Source organism: Microtus pennsylvanicus, chromosome 2, assembly GCF_037038515.1.
Source record: "Microtus pennsylvanicus isolate mMicPen1 chromosome 2, mMicPen1.hap1, whole genome shotgun sequence".
In the NCBI taxonomy this organism is placed as follows: domain Eukaryota; kingdom Metazoa; phylum Chordata; class Mammalia; order Rodentia; family Cricetidae; genus Microtus; species Microtus pennsylvanicus.
The window spans coordinates 17,781,953-17,800,520 of NC_134580.1; the positions used below are offsets into that span (position 1 = coordinate 17,781,953).

An 18,568-nucleotide genomic window follows, 5' to 3' on the forward strand; every position below is an offset into this window, starting at 1 on the left:
CAAAGACATTGAAAACCAGAGAGGTTAGCCAGGAAGGAGCAATCCCAGAACTGACTTAACCCTTAGGCCCCTCCCGCACTCAGCCTATGGGGCCCTCAACACTGTCCATACTGTTCTCATGTCCAAAGGCCCACTTGTCTTGCAAGTCCTGCTGGGTCTGCATGACTGACAGCTCATTATGGCTCTGAAGATTGCTCCTTATTGGGCTGAGAGAGAGAGCACCCACAATCAGTGCAGAACTGTTTCTGGGGGCATTGGTTGTCTTCTATCCTGTGTGGGCCAGCTGCTAAAGAAGAATCAGTGATAGCATGGAATCACAGAATGGGCTAGGAAGGGTTATCTTGTCTGTAGTCATTTTCATTAAATGAAGAGTATATTTTCACATATTAGCATTTCTTTTTTTGAAGATTTATTTATTCTTTGTACAGTGTGCTGGCGCGTATGCCTACACACCAGAAGAGGGTATCAAATCTCATTATAGATGCTTGTGAGCCACTGTGTGGTTGCTGGGAATTGAACTCAGGACCTCTGGAAGAGCAGCTAGTGCTCCTAACCTCTGAGCCACCTCTCCAGCCCCCATACTAGCATTTCTTAGTAGTAAATTACTTATATGCTGTCTCACTGATGATACTGTTTCATAGCTTCAGACATGATATTTCTTAGTGTAGAGCAGTTTTGCTCTGTGCTTACTAATTTGAAGTCACAGGAAGCGGTGAGAAGAGGAAAGGCAATTTCCTAAGGAGAAACATGAACATAACTGGTACTTAGCCTTACTGACAGTCAACAGGGAGAAGCCTGGCAGATGATCATGAAGAAAGAATCCAGGAGAAAAAGAAAGATTATTTAAGTCTGGTCTGCTGGTGCACACCTGTAATCCCAGGTTTAGGAAGTAAAGGCAGGAGGATAAAGCCGTCCTCATCTACGTAGTGAATTTGAGGCCAGTCCAGGCTACATGAAATCCTGTTTAAAAAAAATTAAAAGTTATTTATAGAATGGAAGTAGAGTCAGAAAATTCAGAATATTAGAGAACAGGATATATGGAGCCTATAAAAGATATGTTAAGAACTTTGAGTTCCAATAATTAAATTCCAGTTGCTATAGGCCTGTTTAGTAATTTGCTCTTTATCATCTGCTTCCATACTTTATAAAAGTGTGTTTATTTTTAGTTGTGTGTATGTGTGTGTCTGTATGAGAGTGTGCCATGTTTGTGGGTACCTAGAAGCTAGTTACAGGTGGCTTCACCACCAGATATGGGCACTGGGAGTTGAACTCAGGTTTTCTGAAAGAGCAGTACATACTCTTAACCATTGAGCTCTCTCTCCAGCCACGACGTGTCTGCTTCCTAAAAGTTGGAGAAGTCTAATTTCACCTCCAGTGCTTGAACTGTGCCCTTTTAGATATCCAAACACAGCCTGTGAGCTTCTGACTTGTGATGTGCCGCAGATCAGCGACAGACTAGGCGAGGACGAGAGTCTGCTGAACCTTCTGTATGACTTCCTGGATCAGGAGCCACCACTCAACCCACTGCTTGCCAGTTTTTTCAGCAAGACCATTGGCAATCTTATTGCAAGGAAAACTGAACAGGTAATGATATGTGAAGCCAAATGCATTGGACAATCACTGCTGCCACTGTGAAACTGTCACCAGGCTCTTGAGACAGCATTTTGTTTGCTTAACAGACCACAGATGAACAGTATAAATGGCTGATATATGAACTGTTGTTTAAGCGAGGTGACTTTCCAAAGAGGTTTTGTAGCCAGCTCTGGAATAAGCAGTACTTCTTGTCCTTACTGGGTGCTTTGCAAGCCCCAGATCAACGTGAGGTCCTATAACATGCCTTCACTGTGGAGGGGCCGGAGACATCTACATTTTGAGGTCTTTATGAGTAGCCTGTCTGTGTGGTCAGAATAGTGATTGATTGCTTCAAAGTAAACAAAAGATAATGATCAGCTCACTGATTAATTAACTAATTAATTAGAATTGGACTTTTGTGGGAAAATGAATTAGCATTTCAGCTGTAACCCTGTCCTTCTCTTACCTTATTGTAGTTAGTTGTTTTAATCTTTTGGCTCCAAATTTGGGTCTTACTCTTTGGGGACCCGCCACCCAGCTCCCAAATAAATCACACAGAGGCATATTCTTACTTACGATTGCCCAGCATTAGCTTGGCTTGCTTCTCACCAGCTTTTCTTAACTTACCCCATCTACCTTTTCCTCTGGGCTTTTATCTTTCTCTATCCTTTTTTTTTAATTTTTTTAAAATTTATTTATTTATTAAGGATTTCTGCCTCCATCCAAAGACAAACATATAGGCATCCTCCTGAATATCTTTCTCTATTCTATATGCCTTTCTTTACTTCTTTCTCTGTGACTTGCTGTGTAGCTGAATGGTTGGCCCCCCTGGTGTCCTCTCTCCCCCTCTTTTCTTGCTTCTGGATCACTTCTCCTATTTATTCTCTCTGCCTGTCAGCTCCGTTTATCCTTTCTCCTGCCTTGCTATTGGCTGTTCAGTTCTTTATTAGACTAATCAGGTGTTTTAGACAGGCAAAGTAACACAGCTTCACAGAGTTAAACAAATGCAAGATAAAAGAATGCAATACATTTTTGCATCATTAAACAAATATTCCACAGCATAAACAAACATAACACACCTTAAAATAATATTCTACAACACTTACATTTAACCTTATATGTAAAATGTTGATGTGAAACCAGGTGGTAGTGGTGCACACCTTTAATCCCAGAACTCAGGAGTGAATTTAAGGCTAGTCTAGTTTACAGAGCGAGTTCCAGGACAGTTAGGGCTACACTGAGAAACCCTCTCTCAAGAAACCAAAACAAATAAATAGAATAAAGTGTGGATATGAATAGGGCATACAATGGTGGCTTGTCCCTCCTGCTGTGTTCAGCATCTGTCTCCTCACCTCAGTTACCATTACCATTGGATGGTTTAAACGCACACCTCAGACGTCATAATTTCTTGTGTAAATAGTCTGGTGTGTCTAAATTATAAGGACAAACAGACCTATATGTTGTCTATGTCTTGAGTCCTGGGACTCCAGAGGACTGTCTTATCTCTTATTTGTCAAACAGCAGAAATGAAGAGTGACAGTGCCATAGCTATGTGTATGTGTGTGTGCATACATATCCCCTTCCCCCTTCTGTGTATAATGGTGGTGGCAGTAATGGGGGAAGGAATGTGAGCAGATGCCCTAGTACAAGAAAGGTGCTGTCGGGTGTTCACTGTGAGTTTCAGAGAGACCTCTTGTGCCTAGACCTTGCAGCTCAATGGATGGGTTTGTGAATCTCTTAATTTACTACTGTAGCCTGATCATATTCTTTTGCCACTTTCAGACTTTCTTTAAAATTTTACTTTCCCTTTTCTTCCTTTCTAGTGCCTACTACATTAGAGTGAAGTAAAATGAACTTCTTAAAAGTTTGTATTGTGCTGACAAACATGTAACACATTTATGTGGAATTCAGGTTAAGACTGAAATATTTAAGTGCTGTACTCTTCGCAATAACTACTTTTTCAGTAGATAGCACATAGTTGTTAATTTTCGTATAACAGTATCATACTGAGTATTACAAATTGCTTTTCTCATGTATACATAAGTCGTGTTCATCTTTTCTTATAGAAATACCTGCTTCATTTTGACAGTCCCTTGTATTGCTCTACCAAAATTTGTTGCCAGTCACCCAGGAGTTGATCTGTTCCTAGGGTTGGCAAGCAGGTTGAGCTTTCCTGAAAGAATAGACTGACCCGGAGGCAGGACTGTTAGAGGCCAATATTTTTTCTGATTCTCCTTTTCTTTTTTTCTTTCTTCTTTTTTGTTTTTGTTTTTTTGTTTTTTTGAGATAGAGTTGCTCTGTGTTGCCTTAGCTGTCCTGGAACTTGCTCTATATACCAGACTGGCCTCAAACTCATAGAATGAGGGCTGGGATTAAAGGTAGATTCCACCATCACCTGGCTTTAACCTTCTTATTTTCAATCTCATCAGATTATTTTGAAGAAAATTACAGATATCAGATGAGATGAGATATACAGATGAAAAATGAAACGTCTTTTATAGTTATAACCACAATACCATTATCACACAAAATATAAACAATAATGCCTTAATTTTGTTAAATGTTCTTATAGTGTACAAGTTTGCTTTTGATATCTCAAAATGGTCTGTGTCTCAGTTCAGGTGTTTAGTGCTGGGCCAAAACACCACGACCAAAATCAACTGGGAAGTAGGGTTTATTTTATCTTAAAGTTCCTACTACAGTCCATCATAGAATGAAGTCAAGGCATAATCCTAGAGATAGGAATTGTAGCAAAAGCCATGGACGGACACTTCTTATTAGTTTGTTCCCTCCTGGCTTGCTCAGTTTGTTTTCTTATATACCCAGGACCACACACCCAGAAGTGGCACTATCCACAAATGAACTAGGCCTTCAATCATCAATTAAGAAAATGCCCTTGGGCTAAAGAGATAGCTCAGTGGTTAAGAGTACTGCCTGCTCTTCCAAAGGTCATGAGTTTAATTCCTGTCAACCATGCAGTGGCTCACAACCATCTGTAATGAAATCTGGAGCCCTCTTCTGACCTGCAGGCATACATGCAGGCAGAACATTGCATACATAATAAATAAATAAATCTTAAAAAAGAAAAGAAGAGATAAGAAAATGCCCTATAGGTTTGCTGACATTATGGAGGCATTTTCTCTATTGTGGTTCTCACCTCTCAGGTGACTCTAACTTGTGTCAAGTTAACAAAAAATCTAAACATAATTATTGACCCTTTGTCAACCTGACACATAAACATATTACTATTAAACTATAACCTTTTCTTTCTTGTTCATCCCTAAGATTTCATATTAATACCACAATATAAAACATTTCAACTTTGTTTTTTTTTCTTCTTGAGACAGGGTTTCTCTGTCTAACATTAATATTCTGGAACTCATTTTGGAAACAAGGCTGGCTTCGAATTCACAGAGATCTATGTGAGTTTGAGGCCAGCCTGGTCTACAAAGTGAGTTCCATGACAGCCAAAGATGTTACACAGAGAACCCTGTCTTTAAAAAACAAAACAAAAAAAGTTCAGTTAAAATATCTGAAGTTTCTTTTAAAGTTCAAAAGTTCAAAGCTGCTTTAAAATATCTAAAGGCATCTGGGTGGTGGTGGTAGCTCATGCACTTTAATACCAGCAGAGGCAGGTATCTGTGAGTTTGAGGCCAGCCTGATCTACAAGAGCTAGTTCCAGGACAAGCTCCAAAGCTGTAGAGAAACCCTGTCTTGAAAAACCAAAAAAGAAAAGAAAAATCCAAGGCCACTATACTGTTGAATTATCTCGAGTCCAGAAATACCAGGCTAGCTACAAGATAGACCAATTATATGTTTTTTTATTATAAGGGGCAAACTCACAAAACAGGAACGAGAAGTCAAAGCTCAGCTGTGTAGTGCAGAAACCACAGAGAGAGAGCGAACCCCAGGCTGCCAGAGGTCCTGGGTTCTATTGACCTATAATACTTAATACCTGTATAATTTAAAGACTAAGACTTCATATCAGAATATTAAATAATCTGTAAACAGCTGTGCAGTAAATGAGGAAAATGACCTCAAAATGTAAACAAAGTATAAGTATGTTGATCAGAGGTAGGAATATATAATGCAATATGAAAATATATACTAAAAATTGTATCAATATACAAAGTGTCTTAAACATAGAAACATGCATGTATACAATCTGACAAAATAACTTTGTATAGGTGTACAAATATTGTAAACAGAAATAACATATAATTTGTACTTGTATCAATATACAAAAAACTATACCAGTGTAAATTGTCCATAAATAATAGCTCACAAGTATTTACTCTATTACCCACTATTATTATTATTAGTTTGAATAAGTTCACACTAAATTATCTATTATCCCAATGAATTTTTCCTCTTACTTTTTTAAATCTCTGAGCCTACATAGTTTTCACCCCAACTCTCTGTCTTATACAAGTAATAATCAACCCCAAACAGTGTCCCCAACCCTGAGGATAACTTCATTGGGAAAGGAGACATCATCTTCTAGAATTACTTCCAGCTGTCATTATGGGACTATTAAAGTCTTTGTCACCATTTAAAGTTTTGTTTAAATGAATTATTAGGGGGCTGGAGAGATGGCTCAGAGGTTAAGAGCATTGCCTGCTCTTCCAAAGGTCCTGAGTTCAATTCCCAGCAACCACATGGTGGCTCACAACCATCTGTAATGGGGTCTGGTGCCCTCTTCTGGCCTGAAAGCATACACACAGATAGAATATTGTATACTTAATAAATAAATAAACAGACAAATAAATAAATAAATATTTTTAAAAAATGAATTATTAGATCAGGTGTTATCTCAACAGCCAGTTGTAGACTGGAACTATCTCCTAACAATCTTTGAAAGTCATTAAGAGTCCACAATCGATCTCTCCTAATTTGTGCCTTTTGTGTTCTAATTTTTTTTAAACCTATTTTGTGACCTAGGTAATTCACAGAATCTCCTCTTTGAATCTTTTTAGGAGCATTTTCTAATCCCCACTTAGGCAAAACTTTTTTTACTTTTTAAAACATTCTTTTTGCTGGGTGGTGGTGGCACATGCCTTTAATCCCAGCACTCGGGAGGCAGAGGCAGGCGGATTTGTGTGAGTTCGAGGTCAGCCTGGTCTACAAGAGCTAGTTCCAGGACAGGCTCCAAAGCTACAGAGAAACCTTGTCTTTAAAAACCAAAAAAAAAAAAAATTCTTTTTAAAGTATCGGCATTTGAATCAGATAACAAAATGTCATCTTAGGAAATTGCTTACATATTATTTTTAATGGCTGACTGACAAAGTATTGGCAGAGGGTAGGGCTATTGAGCATTCCCTGTGGGAGGATAATCTATTGGTATCTCCTAGTAGGCTGAGAATTATTATAAGTAGGCACTTTGAAGGCAAATTTTTCTTTATCCTTTTCTTGTAAAGGTATAGTGAAGAAACAATCCTTCAATAACTATGAGAGGCCATCCCTTTGGTAACAGAGAAGGCAGAGGAATTCCCAATTGTAGAGGGCCCGTAGGTTGAATAACCTTGTTGGTAGCTCTAGATCTGTAACCATTTTCCATTTTTCAGATTTCCTTTTTTCTTTCTCTTTTTTTTTCTTTTTCTCTTTTTCTTTTTTTTCTTTTTTTATTTTTCTTTCTTTCTTTTTCATTTTTTTTCTTTTCTTTCTTTTTTTTTTTTTTTTTTTGATTTTCAAGACAGGGTTTCCCTGTAGTTTTTTTGGTGCCTGTCCTGGAACTAGCTCTTGTAGACCAGGCTGGCCTCGAACTCACAGAGATCCTCCTGCCTCTGCCTCCTGAGTGCTAGGATTAAAGGTGTGCACCACCACCGCCCGGCTTTCAGATTTCTTTTTAACAACAAATATAGGAGAATTCCAAGGGCTGGTATATTTTTTTAATATGGTGAGCATCTAGTTGCTCCTGTACCAGCTGTTCTAAAGCCTGCAGCTTTTCTTCTGTTAAAGGCCATTGTTTAACCCATATTGGTTTTTCAGTTAACCATTTTAAAGGCAGGGCCGTTAGTACCTTTGAAGGTCTGTCAGTTGCTTTGTGTTCTTGTGCAGCCTGAATGGCTGGTGACCTTTGTCTATAATACCTTATAATATCTTTCCCAGAGGAGACATTATTCCTAGGAATTCCTTGTCTACAATCCGTCTCAGATGTCCTGCTCTACCACAATTAAAACATTTGGCATTTTGGTGTCTCCCATACCGTTGGAAATTGCTTCTCGTACCCAAGCTTCAGTACTATAGTCAAATGTCTCAACATTTATTGTATGTAAGATCCATTCATCTATTGGTATTGGTTTGACCTTTAAAGGCCCAAGGATCATTTTGAATTATGAGTTGGCATTTTCAAAAGCCAAAGATTCAATTAATACATGTCTAACTTCTCAGTCTGTTACTCCTATTTGTACAGCCTTAGTTAATCTTTGTAAAAAGTCACTAAAGGATTCTCTCTGACCCTGTTTAACCCTAATAATATGATTTAATTCTCTTTTCTGGTTCCTGAATTCTGTCCCAAGCATTTAAAGCCCGTGCCTCGCCTGAGCTTCCACCGTGTGTCGGGAAAGCTGGACCCACAAGCCAGCTGTGCTGCAGGTGTCTGGGGACCCAGAGCAGCTCCGAGACACTACCAGCACATAGGGATCCTACCCAAATGCACTACGGGGAGCCTTGCAATGGCTGGCTGGAGCTACAGGGTACCTGAGCCCCACTTTGGATGCAGGTCGAGAAATACCAGGCTAGCTACAAGATAGATCAATTATATTTTTCTTTATTATAAGGGGCAAACTCATCAAACAGGAACGAGAAGTCCAAGCTCATCTGTGTAGTGCAGGAACCACAGAGAGAGAGAGAGAGAGAACCCTGGGCTGCCTGGCATTTTTCTCTGGGTACTTGAAAAGTCATGCCCTAACATGGTCCCACCCCTTCAAGTTCTTTGGCTGACAGAGATTCCCCATCACTATACCTTCTGTAGTAATAAGGGCGGCAGGGCTGCATCCCTAGCACCCCGGCCGCCTGCTCAGCTAGCTTATGCCCTGAAATAACAACACACAAATTGTATTCATTTAAACACTGCTTGGCCCATTTCTATCTAGCCTCTTCTAGGCTAATTCTCGCACCTAGACTAGCCCATTTCTAGTCATCTATGTAGCACCGATCTTACCGGGAAGATTCTAGCCTACTTCCATCCTGGGTCGGAGCTTCATCGCGTTTGTCTGCCCAGGAGCCGGGAGCATGTCGTCTCTCTCTGAGGCATCTACTCCTGAGAGGAGAGCTGTGGAGTCTGAGCTCACTTCCTCTTCCTCCCAGCGTTCTGTTCTGTTTACTCCTCCCACGTATCTTCTAACCAATGAGGGCCAAGCAGTTTCTTTTTATTTAACCAATGACCTTCCTCCATCAACCTTCAAAGTCTCTCACCTTTGCACTCCTTTTTTGCTGTTGTTTGTTTGTTTCTTTGTTTTTCGAGACAGGGTTTCTCTTAGCTTTGAAGCCTATTCTGGATCTAGCTCTTGTAGACCAGGCTGGCCTCAAACTCACAGAGATCAACCTGCTTCTACCTGCTGGGATTAAAGGCATGCGCCACCACCACCTGAACTCTGCATTCCTATAAGTAAAAAATAAGTTACATCTTTTCCTACTTAAAAAAGGAAGAGCCAGAGCACAGTTAGAGTTAGCACAGTTAGACCAGAGTCCAACAGAATGAAGCTCAGTGTCAGACTTCTGGGACTCATGATCTTCTGGACTCCAAAGGGCAAGCCACAGCATGCATAATACATCGTACAGCCTCAGGCTGGCTCCACACCTGCTGCTGTGCTCAGTGGTCATCTTATGGTACCAGCATCTCCAAAATGTTGGGCTCTTTACTGCAGTTGACTACACTGTCATCAATAGCCTCCTTTGGGCTTTCTCAGGGATTTGACCTTGCCACATGATGCTTAAAGCCTGAATGTGTCTCTGTTACTCCTTCATGGCTTTAAGCCCAGTTTCAGGGACTGGAGACATGGCTCAGAGGTTATGAGCACTGGCTGCTCTTCTAGAGGATCTGGGTTTGGTTCCTGGAACTTACTTGGAGGCTCACAACCATCTGTAACGGAGGTCCCAGGGGATCTGACGCCCTCTTCTGGCCTCTATGGAAATTGCAGTCACAGCACTGTGGTGCACAAAAATATGCATATAGAAAACCAAACAGAGAATTCTCAACAGAAGAAGTTCAAATGGCCAAAATACACTTAAGGTCATGCTCAACTTCCTTAGCGATCAGGGAAATGCAAATCAAGACAACTTTAAAATACCATCTTACACCTGTCAGAATGGCTAAAATAAAAAACACCAATGATAGCCTTTGCTGGAGAGGTTGTGGAGAAAGGGGTACACTCATCCATTGCTGGTGGGAATGCAAACTTGTGCAACCACTTTGGAAAGCAGTGTGGCGGTTTCTCAGGAAATTCGGGATCAACTTACCCCTGGACCCAGCAATACCACTCTTGGGAATATACCCAAGAGAGGCCTTATCATATAACAAAAGAATATGCTCTACTATGATCATAGCAGCATTGTTTGTAATAGCCAGAACCTGGAAACAACCTAGATGCCCTTCAATGGAAGAATGGATGAAGAAAGTATGGAATATATACATATTAGAGTACTACTCAGCAGTAAAAAACAAGGGCTTCTTGAATTTTGCATGCAAATGGATGGAAATAGAAAACACTATCCTGAGTGAGGTAAGCCAGACCCAAAAAGAGGAGCATGGGATGTACTCACTCATATTTGGTTTCTAGCCATAAACAAAGGACATTGAGCCTATAATTAGTGATCCTAGAGAAGCTAAATAAGGAGAACCCAAAGAAAAACATATAGCCATCCTCCTGAATATTAACCTTCATCAGGCGATGAAAGGAGACAGAGACCCACATTGCAGCACCGGACATAAATCTCAAGGTCCAAATCAGGAGCAGAAGGAGAGAGAGCACGAGCAAGGAACTCAGGACCGCAAGGGGTGTACCCACACACTGAGAGAATGGGGATGTTCTATCGGAAACTCACCAAGGCCAGCTGGCCTGGGTCTGAAAAAACCTGGGATAAAACCGGACTCTCTGAACATAGCGGACAATGAGCACTACTGAGAACTCAAGAACAATGGCTTTTTCTGATCCTACTGCACGCACTGGCTTTGTGGGAGCCTAGACAGTTTGGATGCTCAACTTACTAGACCTGGATGGAGGTGGGGGTTCTTTGGACTTCCCACAGGGCAGGAAACCCTGATTGCTCTTCGGGCTGGGGGGGGACTTAATTGGGGGACGGGGAGGGAAATGGGAGGCTGTGGCGGAGAAGAGACAGAAATCTTTAATAAATAAATAAAACAAATAATAATAATAATACCACCTGGGAAAGTCTTACCTGCTAGCACAAGACTCTGTACACTGACCATGAGGAAATATTTCCCAGAACTTTGCCTCAGCGATGCTGCTCTGTTTTTTTTTTTTTAAATATGCATTGGTGTTTTTTGCCATGGGTTTTAGGTCCCCTGGACCTGGGGTTACAGACACCTATGAACTGCCATGTGGGTGCTAGGAGTTGATCCCAGGTCCTCTGGGAGAACAGTCAGTGCACTTAACTGCTGAGCCACCTTTCCAGCCCCTGCTCTTCCCTTAATCACAACTGACTTCTTAGCTCTAGCTAACCAGCACCAATTGTTTCAGTGAAGCAAAGGTTTTGCTTTAGTTAGTGGTTATGTTTTTTTATTCTTCAGCTCCATCTGATCAGAACCACAGATTCTTAGTATATTTGATAACTCTGATGGAGCTTTTTTCCATAATTTTAATACTAATGATTTGGGAATTTCACATCATGAGCCCTGATCACACTTCCTAGTTCTCCAAGCCCCACCCCTACCCTTGTGACACTACCCCCCCCCCCAAAAAAAAAGAAAGAAAGAAAAGGTCCAATTTGTGTTGTCCATATACTCACTGGAGTGTGTTCAAACTCCCTGCCCCTTAAAGAAAAGTGAGTCCTTCCCCACCCCCACCACTGCCAGAAGCCATCAGTTGTGGAGAGCTACCTTTCAGCATCCTAAAAATATGGAATGTTTCATAAATTCACATGTCATGCTTGTGTAGGGGCTATGGTAATCTTCTCTATATCAGTCCAATTTTAGTATATGTGCTACTGAAGCAAGCACCCCTGTTGAATGTTAAAGGAACTCTCAACGCTCCCTCCTGAACTTCACAAAGCAGGCCTCCGTTATTTGCACTGCTCTCAACATTCTCTTTTAAGTTCCCACAAAACAGCTCAAGCTTTGAACACTCCTTGGCTTCTCTCGCCCAAAGTTCTTTCACAGACCTCCCCCAAACACGGTCTGGTCTATCAGCAGTGTCCCACAAACCTCATACCAATTTCTGTCTTAGGATTTCTGTTGCTGTGATAAAACACCAAGAGCAGCTTGGGGAAGGAAAGTGGTTATTTCAGCTTATAGTTCCATATCACAGTCCATCACAAAGGAAATCAGGAAGCAGGAGCCGTGGAGGAACACTACTGGCTTGCACCCTCTTGGATTACTCAATTTTTTTTTCTTGTTTTGTTTTTATTATTATATATCTTAGAACCACCTAACTAGAGGTGACACCACCCAGAATGCACTGGGCCCTCCCACCCCTCCCACAATAATCATCAACTAAGAAAATGGTTTATCGGTTTGCCTACAGGCTGATTTTATGGAGGCATTTTCTCAGTTGAGGTTCTTACTCTCAAATGACTCTGTGTCAAGTTGAAAAACAAACAAGCAAGAAACTAGCCAGTACAGTATCTGCTTTTGGCTACAAGATAGATTGGCTGAGCCTCTTCTGGTATACTGTTGCTTTTTCCTCATTCTTTGTCAGGAGTTACACTAATACATAAACTGTCCATTTTGTTGTTTTGGTTTGTTTATATATCCCTGGCTGCCCTGGAACTTCTGTATAAACCAGGCTGATGTCAAACTTAAACTGCACATTTTTATTTTATTTTTTTAAAGATAGATTTATTTATTTATTTATACATTATTTTGCCTGTAGGCCAGAAGAGGGCACCAGATTACATTATAGGTGGTTATGGGCCACCATGTGGTTGCTGGGAATTGAACTCAGAACCTCTGGAAGAGCAGTCAGTGCTCTTAACCGCTGAGCCATCTCTCCAGCCCCACATTTTTATTTTATGATGTTAGAGACTGAACTCAGGGCAAGAGCTGAACCACTAAACTATATCTCCAGCCTTGTGCTTTGCGGACTGGAGGACTCAGCATTTTCACTGAGTATAATTTCATCCAAGTTAAAATAGAGTCATCCAGGTTGTGTATCAATGATTTGTTTCTTTTTGTTTGTTTTTTATTTTTTAAAACAGGGTTTCACTGTAGCTTTGGACTCTGTCCTGGAACTAGCTCTTATAGACCAGGCTGGCCTCGAACTCGCAGAGATCCTCCTGCCTCTGCCTCTGCCTCTGCCTCCCAAGTGCTGGGGTTATAGGTGTGTGCCACCCACCGCCCGGTTGATTTGTTCCTTTTTTTAAAAATTACTACGTAATATTGCATGGTGTGGGTGAACCATAGTTTAACCATTCATGTGTTTGAGGGCATCCACTCTGCTTTCCCTTTTTATTGATGAGAAATAAAACTGCTATTAATTCTGATAATTTATATCTTTTTGTTTTATTTATGTACAAGATCTTATCACTTGTAATTAATGGTGATCTAATTTTTTTAAGTGTATGAGTGTTTTGCTTGCATTATGTATATGCACCACATGCATGGAAGTCAGAAGAGGGGGTTGGATTAGAGCTATAGACGGTTGTTTTGTTTCTTGGCCTTTTGGCTAAGAGCAAGTGTAGACGGTTGTGAGCTGCCATGTGGATGCTGGGAACTGAACTTGGGTCCTCTGCAAGAGCAAGTGATCTTAACCTTTGAGTCATGTCCCCAGCCCCAAATTACTAACAGTTTTATTTTGTGCTTTATAATTTATATGCCTTTTATTTTTCATGTCTTACTGAATTGACTGGCGCCTTTAGTACAATATTGACTAAAGGTGCTAATTGTGAATTTCTTTGTGTTACCTTAGAAGAAAAATTTCATGGTTAAGTAAGGTGTTTATTATAAGGTTATTAGGGTTTTAATTTAATTTTTTAAAATTTATTTTTGGTTCTTCAGGACACAGTTTCTCTGTATAACAGCCCTGGCTGTCCTGGAATTCACTTTGTAGACTAGGGTGGTTTTGAGTTTACAGAGATCCACCTGTCTCTGCCTCCCGAGTGCTGGGATTAAGGCCTATGCCACCACCTCCCGGCTTGACCTAATTTTTAATTTGTTTATTCATTGAGAATTTCATACATATATAAAGCATTTTTTGATCATATCCACAAGTTCTCTCTCCTGTGTCTCAGGCTGACCTCAGACCCACTATGTATCTGAGGATAACCTTGAACTCCTGACTCCACCATGGATTGTATTATCCATGCTGGGATTATAGGCATGTCCCATTGCATACTGTTTGTGTTGCCTGGAATCAAGCTCAGGGCTACATGCATGCTAGGCAAGTAGTGTACCACCTGATCTATGTCTGCAGCTCTAAAGCTAAGGAGCCAGAGATGGCTTAGTGGGTGAAGATGCTTTCTGGCAAGCCTAACAATCTGAGTTCAATCCCTGGGAACCATATGATCACCAGATGTGCTGTGGCACACTCTCATACCCTGCTACATACAATAAATAAATGTAATAAATTTTAAAAAGTTAACCCTAAGGACCTGTTAGTTATATCTCAATAGTAGAGTATTGCTTAACATGTACAAGGTCCTGGGTTTAATCATTAACATAGAAACAAACAAATAAAAAGCAAGTTAAGGACATTTTCTTGAGTCCTAGCTTTTTAAAAGTGTATGTAGTGGCAATGACTGTTGAAAATAAAATGCTCTTCTTATAATGTTAGACCGACTTTACATTCCTGGAATGCACTGAACTTGATTACTGTATGTCTGTCTGTCTTTTCTTTTCTTTTTTTGAGACCAAGTTTCTATGTGTACACTTGGCTGTCCTGGAATTCACTCTGTAGGCCAGGCTATCCTCAATGTTAGAATTCAGAATTCTGCCTGCCTCTGCTTCCTAAGCACTGGTATTAAAGGCGTGCACCACCATGCCTGGCTCTGTTTTTCTTTTCTATTGTTGAGTTTTATGCTATGGTCTATAGTGAAATGACTTTAAATTTCCTATGCTTTTTTGTTTGTTTTTGGTTTTTGAGACATATGTAGCCCTAGCTGTCCTGGAACTCACTCCGTAGACCAGGCTGGCCTCAAATCTACTGAAGTCCACCTGCCTCTGTCTCCTGAGTGCTGGGATTAAAGGCGTGTGCCTCCACACCCAGTATTTCTTTTGATGGTCACCTGGATTCATATTTTTTTCTTGCCAGTTTAAGGGGGCTAGAGAGATGGCTTAGGGCTTAAGGGCACTGGTTATTCTTTCAGAGGGTCCAGGTTCAAATTCTAGCACCCACATGGTGGCTCAAAACTGTAACTCTAGTCCAAGGAGGAATAGCACTCTCTTCTGGTCTCCACAGACGCTACATAAATATGGTATACACACATTCATGCATGCAAAACACCTATACATGTAAATAAAAATAAAGATTAAAAAATTTTTAAATGTATGTTTTTGTGTGTGCGTGTGATGCTGAGGGAGGGGTATACAATGTGCTGTGGTGTATGTATGGAGGTCAGAAGACATATTGTGAAGTCACTTTTCTTTTTCTACCTTTATGTGGTTTTAAGGATCAAACTTAGGCTGTCAGGCTGGGCAGCAAGTGCCTTTATCCACTGAGCCCTGAAGTCATTCCCCTTTTGACAGTGTTCCTTATTTATTATGTCTCATGTAGTCCAGGCTGGGCTTGAACTCCCAGAGATCCTCCTGGCTCTGCTTCCCAAGCACTGGAATTAAAGGTGTGTGCCATCACCACTCAGAAAATTTTTTCTCTTTTTGAGGTACATACAGATTGATATAAAGCTATTTATGATAACGTCTCATGACAGTTTTACAAATTTACTTCTTTATTGTTATCATTATATGTGTATGATGTAAGGAGGGGAAGAAGGGTGGGAGGAGGGGGAGGGAAATGGGAGGCTGGGAGGAGGTGGAAACTTGTTTTTTTTTCTTCCTTTTCTCAATAAAAAAAAAGAATAAAAAAAAAGGTAAAAAAAAAAAAAAGACAGGGTGCATACCACAGCATGTAGAGGTGGGAGGACAACATTTGTTTCAGACAGGGTCACTCTATGTAGCTCTGAAGCAATGACTCTCATCTCCCAGCTTAGTTCTTTCGATGCCTTTTGTTTCAGTGGTGACTGTGCATGGTAGCGTGTACTGTTCTCCAAACATGATGTCCAGTTAGAAGCACTGCCAGTTTGCACTTGCATCACTGGTCTCTAGGACTCTTACCTGTCTTGAGAGGGAATTTTTTCATATAGCCTTTACATGATCTTTCTATCATTTCTTCTCAGTATCATTGAAAGTTAATTATCTTTCTCATGAAAGTTCTTAAAGGATTGTTCTTTCCTCTCAGGGGCCTATTTACTTACCAGGTGTGTTTGACTTCAGGTGATCATGTTTTTGAAGAAGAAGGAGAAGTTTATCAGCCTGATGCTGAAGCACATAGGCACCTCAGCTCTCATGGACCTGCTGCTGCGCCTGGTCAGCTGTGTGGAACCAATTGGTCTCCGGCAAGAGGTCCTACATGTGAGTGCCAGGGTCTGCGTGTGAATGTGCGGGAACCTTGACTCATTCTCCCTGGGAAGGTGCACCAGGCCAGGCCACTTGTGTCAGGGAGCATCAGATGTCCATCCCCAAGCTCTTCACTGAGTCTCTTAACATGGCCTGCTTATCTGTACCCTTGTCCTGCTCTAGCCCATTCAGAGGCAAAGAGCAGAGGTACCTTCTTCCAAAACATGGCCCCTTGCTCTCTCCTGCCCTTTACCTCACCCAGGCGCCTACAGGCCTTAGAGGTGTGGGCTCCAGACCCAAGTGCTACTGTGAGGAAAGTACAAGCTGACTGGACTAGCTGAGGCTGGGGTGTGTCTCTTAATATGGAGTGTGAATGCTGCTGTGCTGCTGGGAACGACATTGTAGTAGGTAGTCCCTGAGAAAAGCAGGTGCCCAGTCTACAGGGCAAGCCAAGCAACTGAACCTTTGTTTTCTCGCTCTGAGACTCAAGTGTCACTTAGATGGTCCTACTCACTGAGCATGGTGCTACAAGACAGTAATCCCAGCAACTGGGAGGCAGAGGTAGAAGAATTGTGAGCTCCAGGCTACTAAGGGCTACATGGTGTCTTATAATATATAGGTTACCTACCCTGGGTCAATAAAGAAATAAAAGATGTTATAGTTTTCTTTTTTCTTATTTTATGTTGTTATGTTTTGTTATTTCTTAGAAGCCTGTCATTTTCTTTTAACTCTTATTCTTCTGTCATACATTATATCCTGACTGCAGTTTCCCCTGCCTCTACTCCTAGTCCCTCCCCCCACCTCCCCTCTCCCAGATCAACTCCTCCTCTTCTTTCCTTTAAAAAAAACAGGACGATGGTGGTGCATGCCTTTAATCCCAGCACTTGGGAGACAGAGGCAGGCTGGATGTCTCAGCTGGTCTTCAGTAAATGCTGGAATCCTGAAGAAGTAGGTTCTAATGCTAGTGAAGGAATGGACTTGGTAGGGAGGTGAAAACAAGCAGGCAAACAGAGAGAGCTTCTTTCTTTCATGTCCTTTATGTAGACTTCCAGCAGTAGGCGTGGGGCCCACGTTAGAGGTGTGTCTTCCCATCTCAGAAGATTTGAATTAAAGGTGTGTCTTCCCACCTCAGATACAGACTAGAAGTGGATCTTCCCACTTCAAACTAAGCAAAATATCTTCACAGGTGTGCCCCAATTTTGGGTTTTAGTTAATGCCACATATAGTCAAGTTGACAACCAAGACTAACCATCACAAACCCTATGACCAAGGCAATTATTTTCTTTTCTTGTTTGTTTGTTTTTATTTATTAAAATTTTTATTGAAGTTTGTTTATCGAAGAGTTTGTCTGTGTGTAGTCCTGGATGTCCTAGAACTTGCTCTGTAAACCAGACAGGGATCCACCTGTCTCTGCCTCCGGAGTGCTAGGATTAAGGGTATGCACCACCACATCTGGTGTGATGAAGGCAATTTAAAAGGAAGTATTTAATTTGATTTAGGGTTCTAGAGGGTTAGAGTCCATGATGGTGGAGCAAAGAATGGTGGCAGAAACAGCCCGAGCTCACATCTTGAACCATCAGTAGAAGGCAGTGAGAGAGCACACTGGGGATGACAAGAATCTTTTGAAATCTCAAGCCCACTCTCAATAACACACCTCTTCTAACAAGGCCACACCTCCTAATCCTTTCCAAACAGTTCCACCAACTGGGGACCAAGTATTCAAACATAACATCCTATAGAGGCCATTGTCTTTGAAACTACCACAGAAGACTGCATAGCCTTTTGCCTTTCACCTTTCACTTGTGCTCCTCATTCACATTGTAAAGCATCCCTGTTGGGGCATTCCATCTCTGCATGATGAGTCTGAAGTGCAGAGTACAGATGCACTAGTAGAATCTGTCGCCAGCTCTGCTGTGGCCTGACATCATTTCACTGGATCTCCATTGCCCTTGACCTTGAACAGTGTTGGCTTCAGCCTTCACAGTGCTCCTACTGACATACCACAATCCTGCCTTCCAGATCCTAGGAAGGTCCTCATGCCACAGGGGGCTGAAATTGTCTCATTTCACATCAGGCTGGCCTCTGGACTCCATTCTGTTCATTGTGTACTTTAGGTTTCAGAAATGATGTGTCCTGTGCTATTAAGACAGATGGTCAGTGGCCTGCCCATTTAAACTCTTTGAGCCATTCCCAGGGTTCATTGCATCATTTTGGTTCTTCCTGGGTCTAGATAGGCATGTCAGAGTATCCAGGAGATGGGGACATATG

At 41.3% G+C, this 18,568-nt stretch overlaps 1 protein-coding gene and 1 non-coding gene across 9 annotated transcripts in view; one reads left to right on the top strand and one right to left on the bottom strand.

Moving 5' to 3' along the window:
- The window catches only part of Ppp6r2 (protein phosphatase 6 regulatory subunit 2), a 96,879-nt gene that overhangs the window by 43,958 nt on the left and 34,353 nt on the right, over positions 1 to 18,568 (top strand). For 7 of the 8 annotated variants that reach the window (XM_075960331.1, XM_075960327.1, XM_075960329.1 and 4 more), the window contains 2 exons: positions 1,398 to 1,584; positions 16,178 to 16,315. In XM_075960331.1, coding sequence (XP_075816446.1) covers positions 1,398 to 1,584; positions 16,178 to 16,315 — 325 coding nt within the window. Of the gene's footprint in view, positions 1 to 1,375; positions 1,585 to 16,177; positions 16,316 to 18,568 lie in introns of all 8 variants that reach the window. The other variant, XM_075960330.1, reaches the window with a different exon arrangement.
- Positions 11,646 to 11,752, bottom strand: LOC142845371 (U6 spliceosomal RNA). The gene has a single exon (XR_012909915.1). It is a non-coding gene; the product is annotated as a U6 spliceosomal RNA (small nuclear RNA).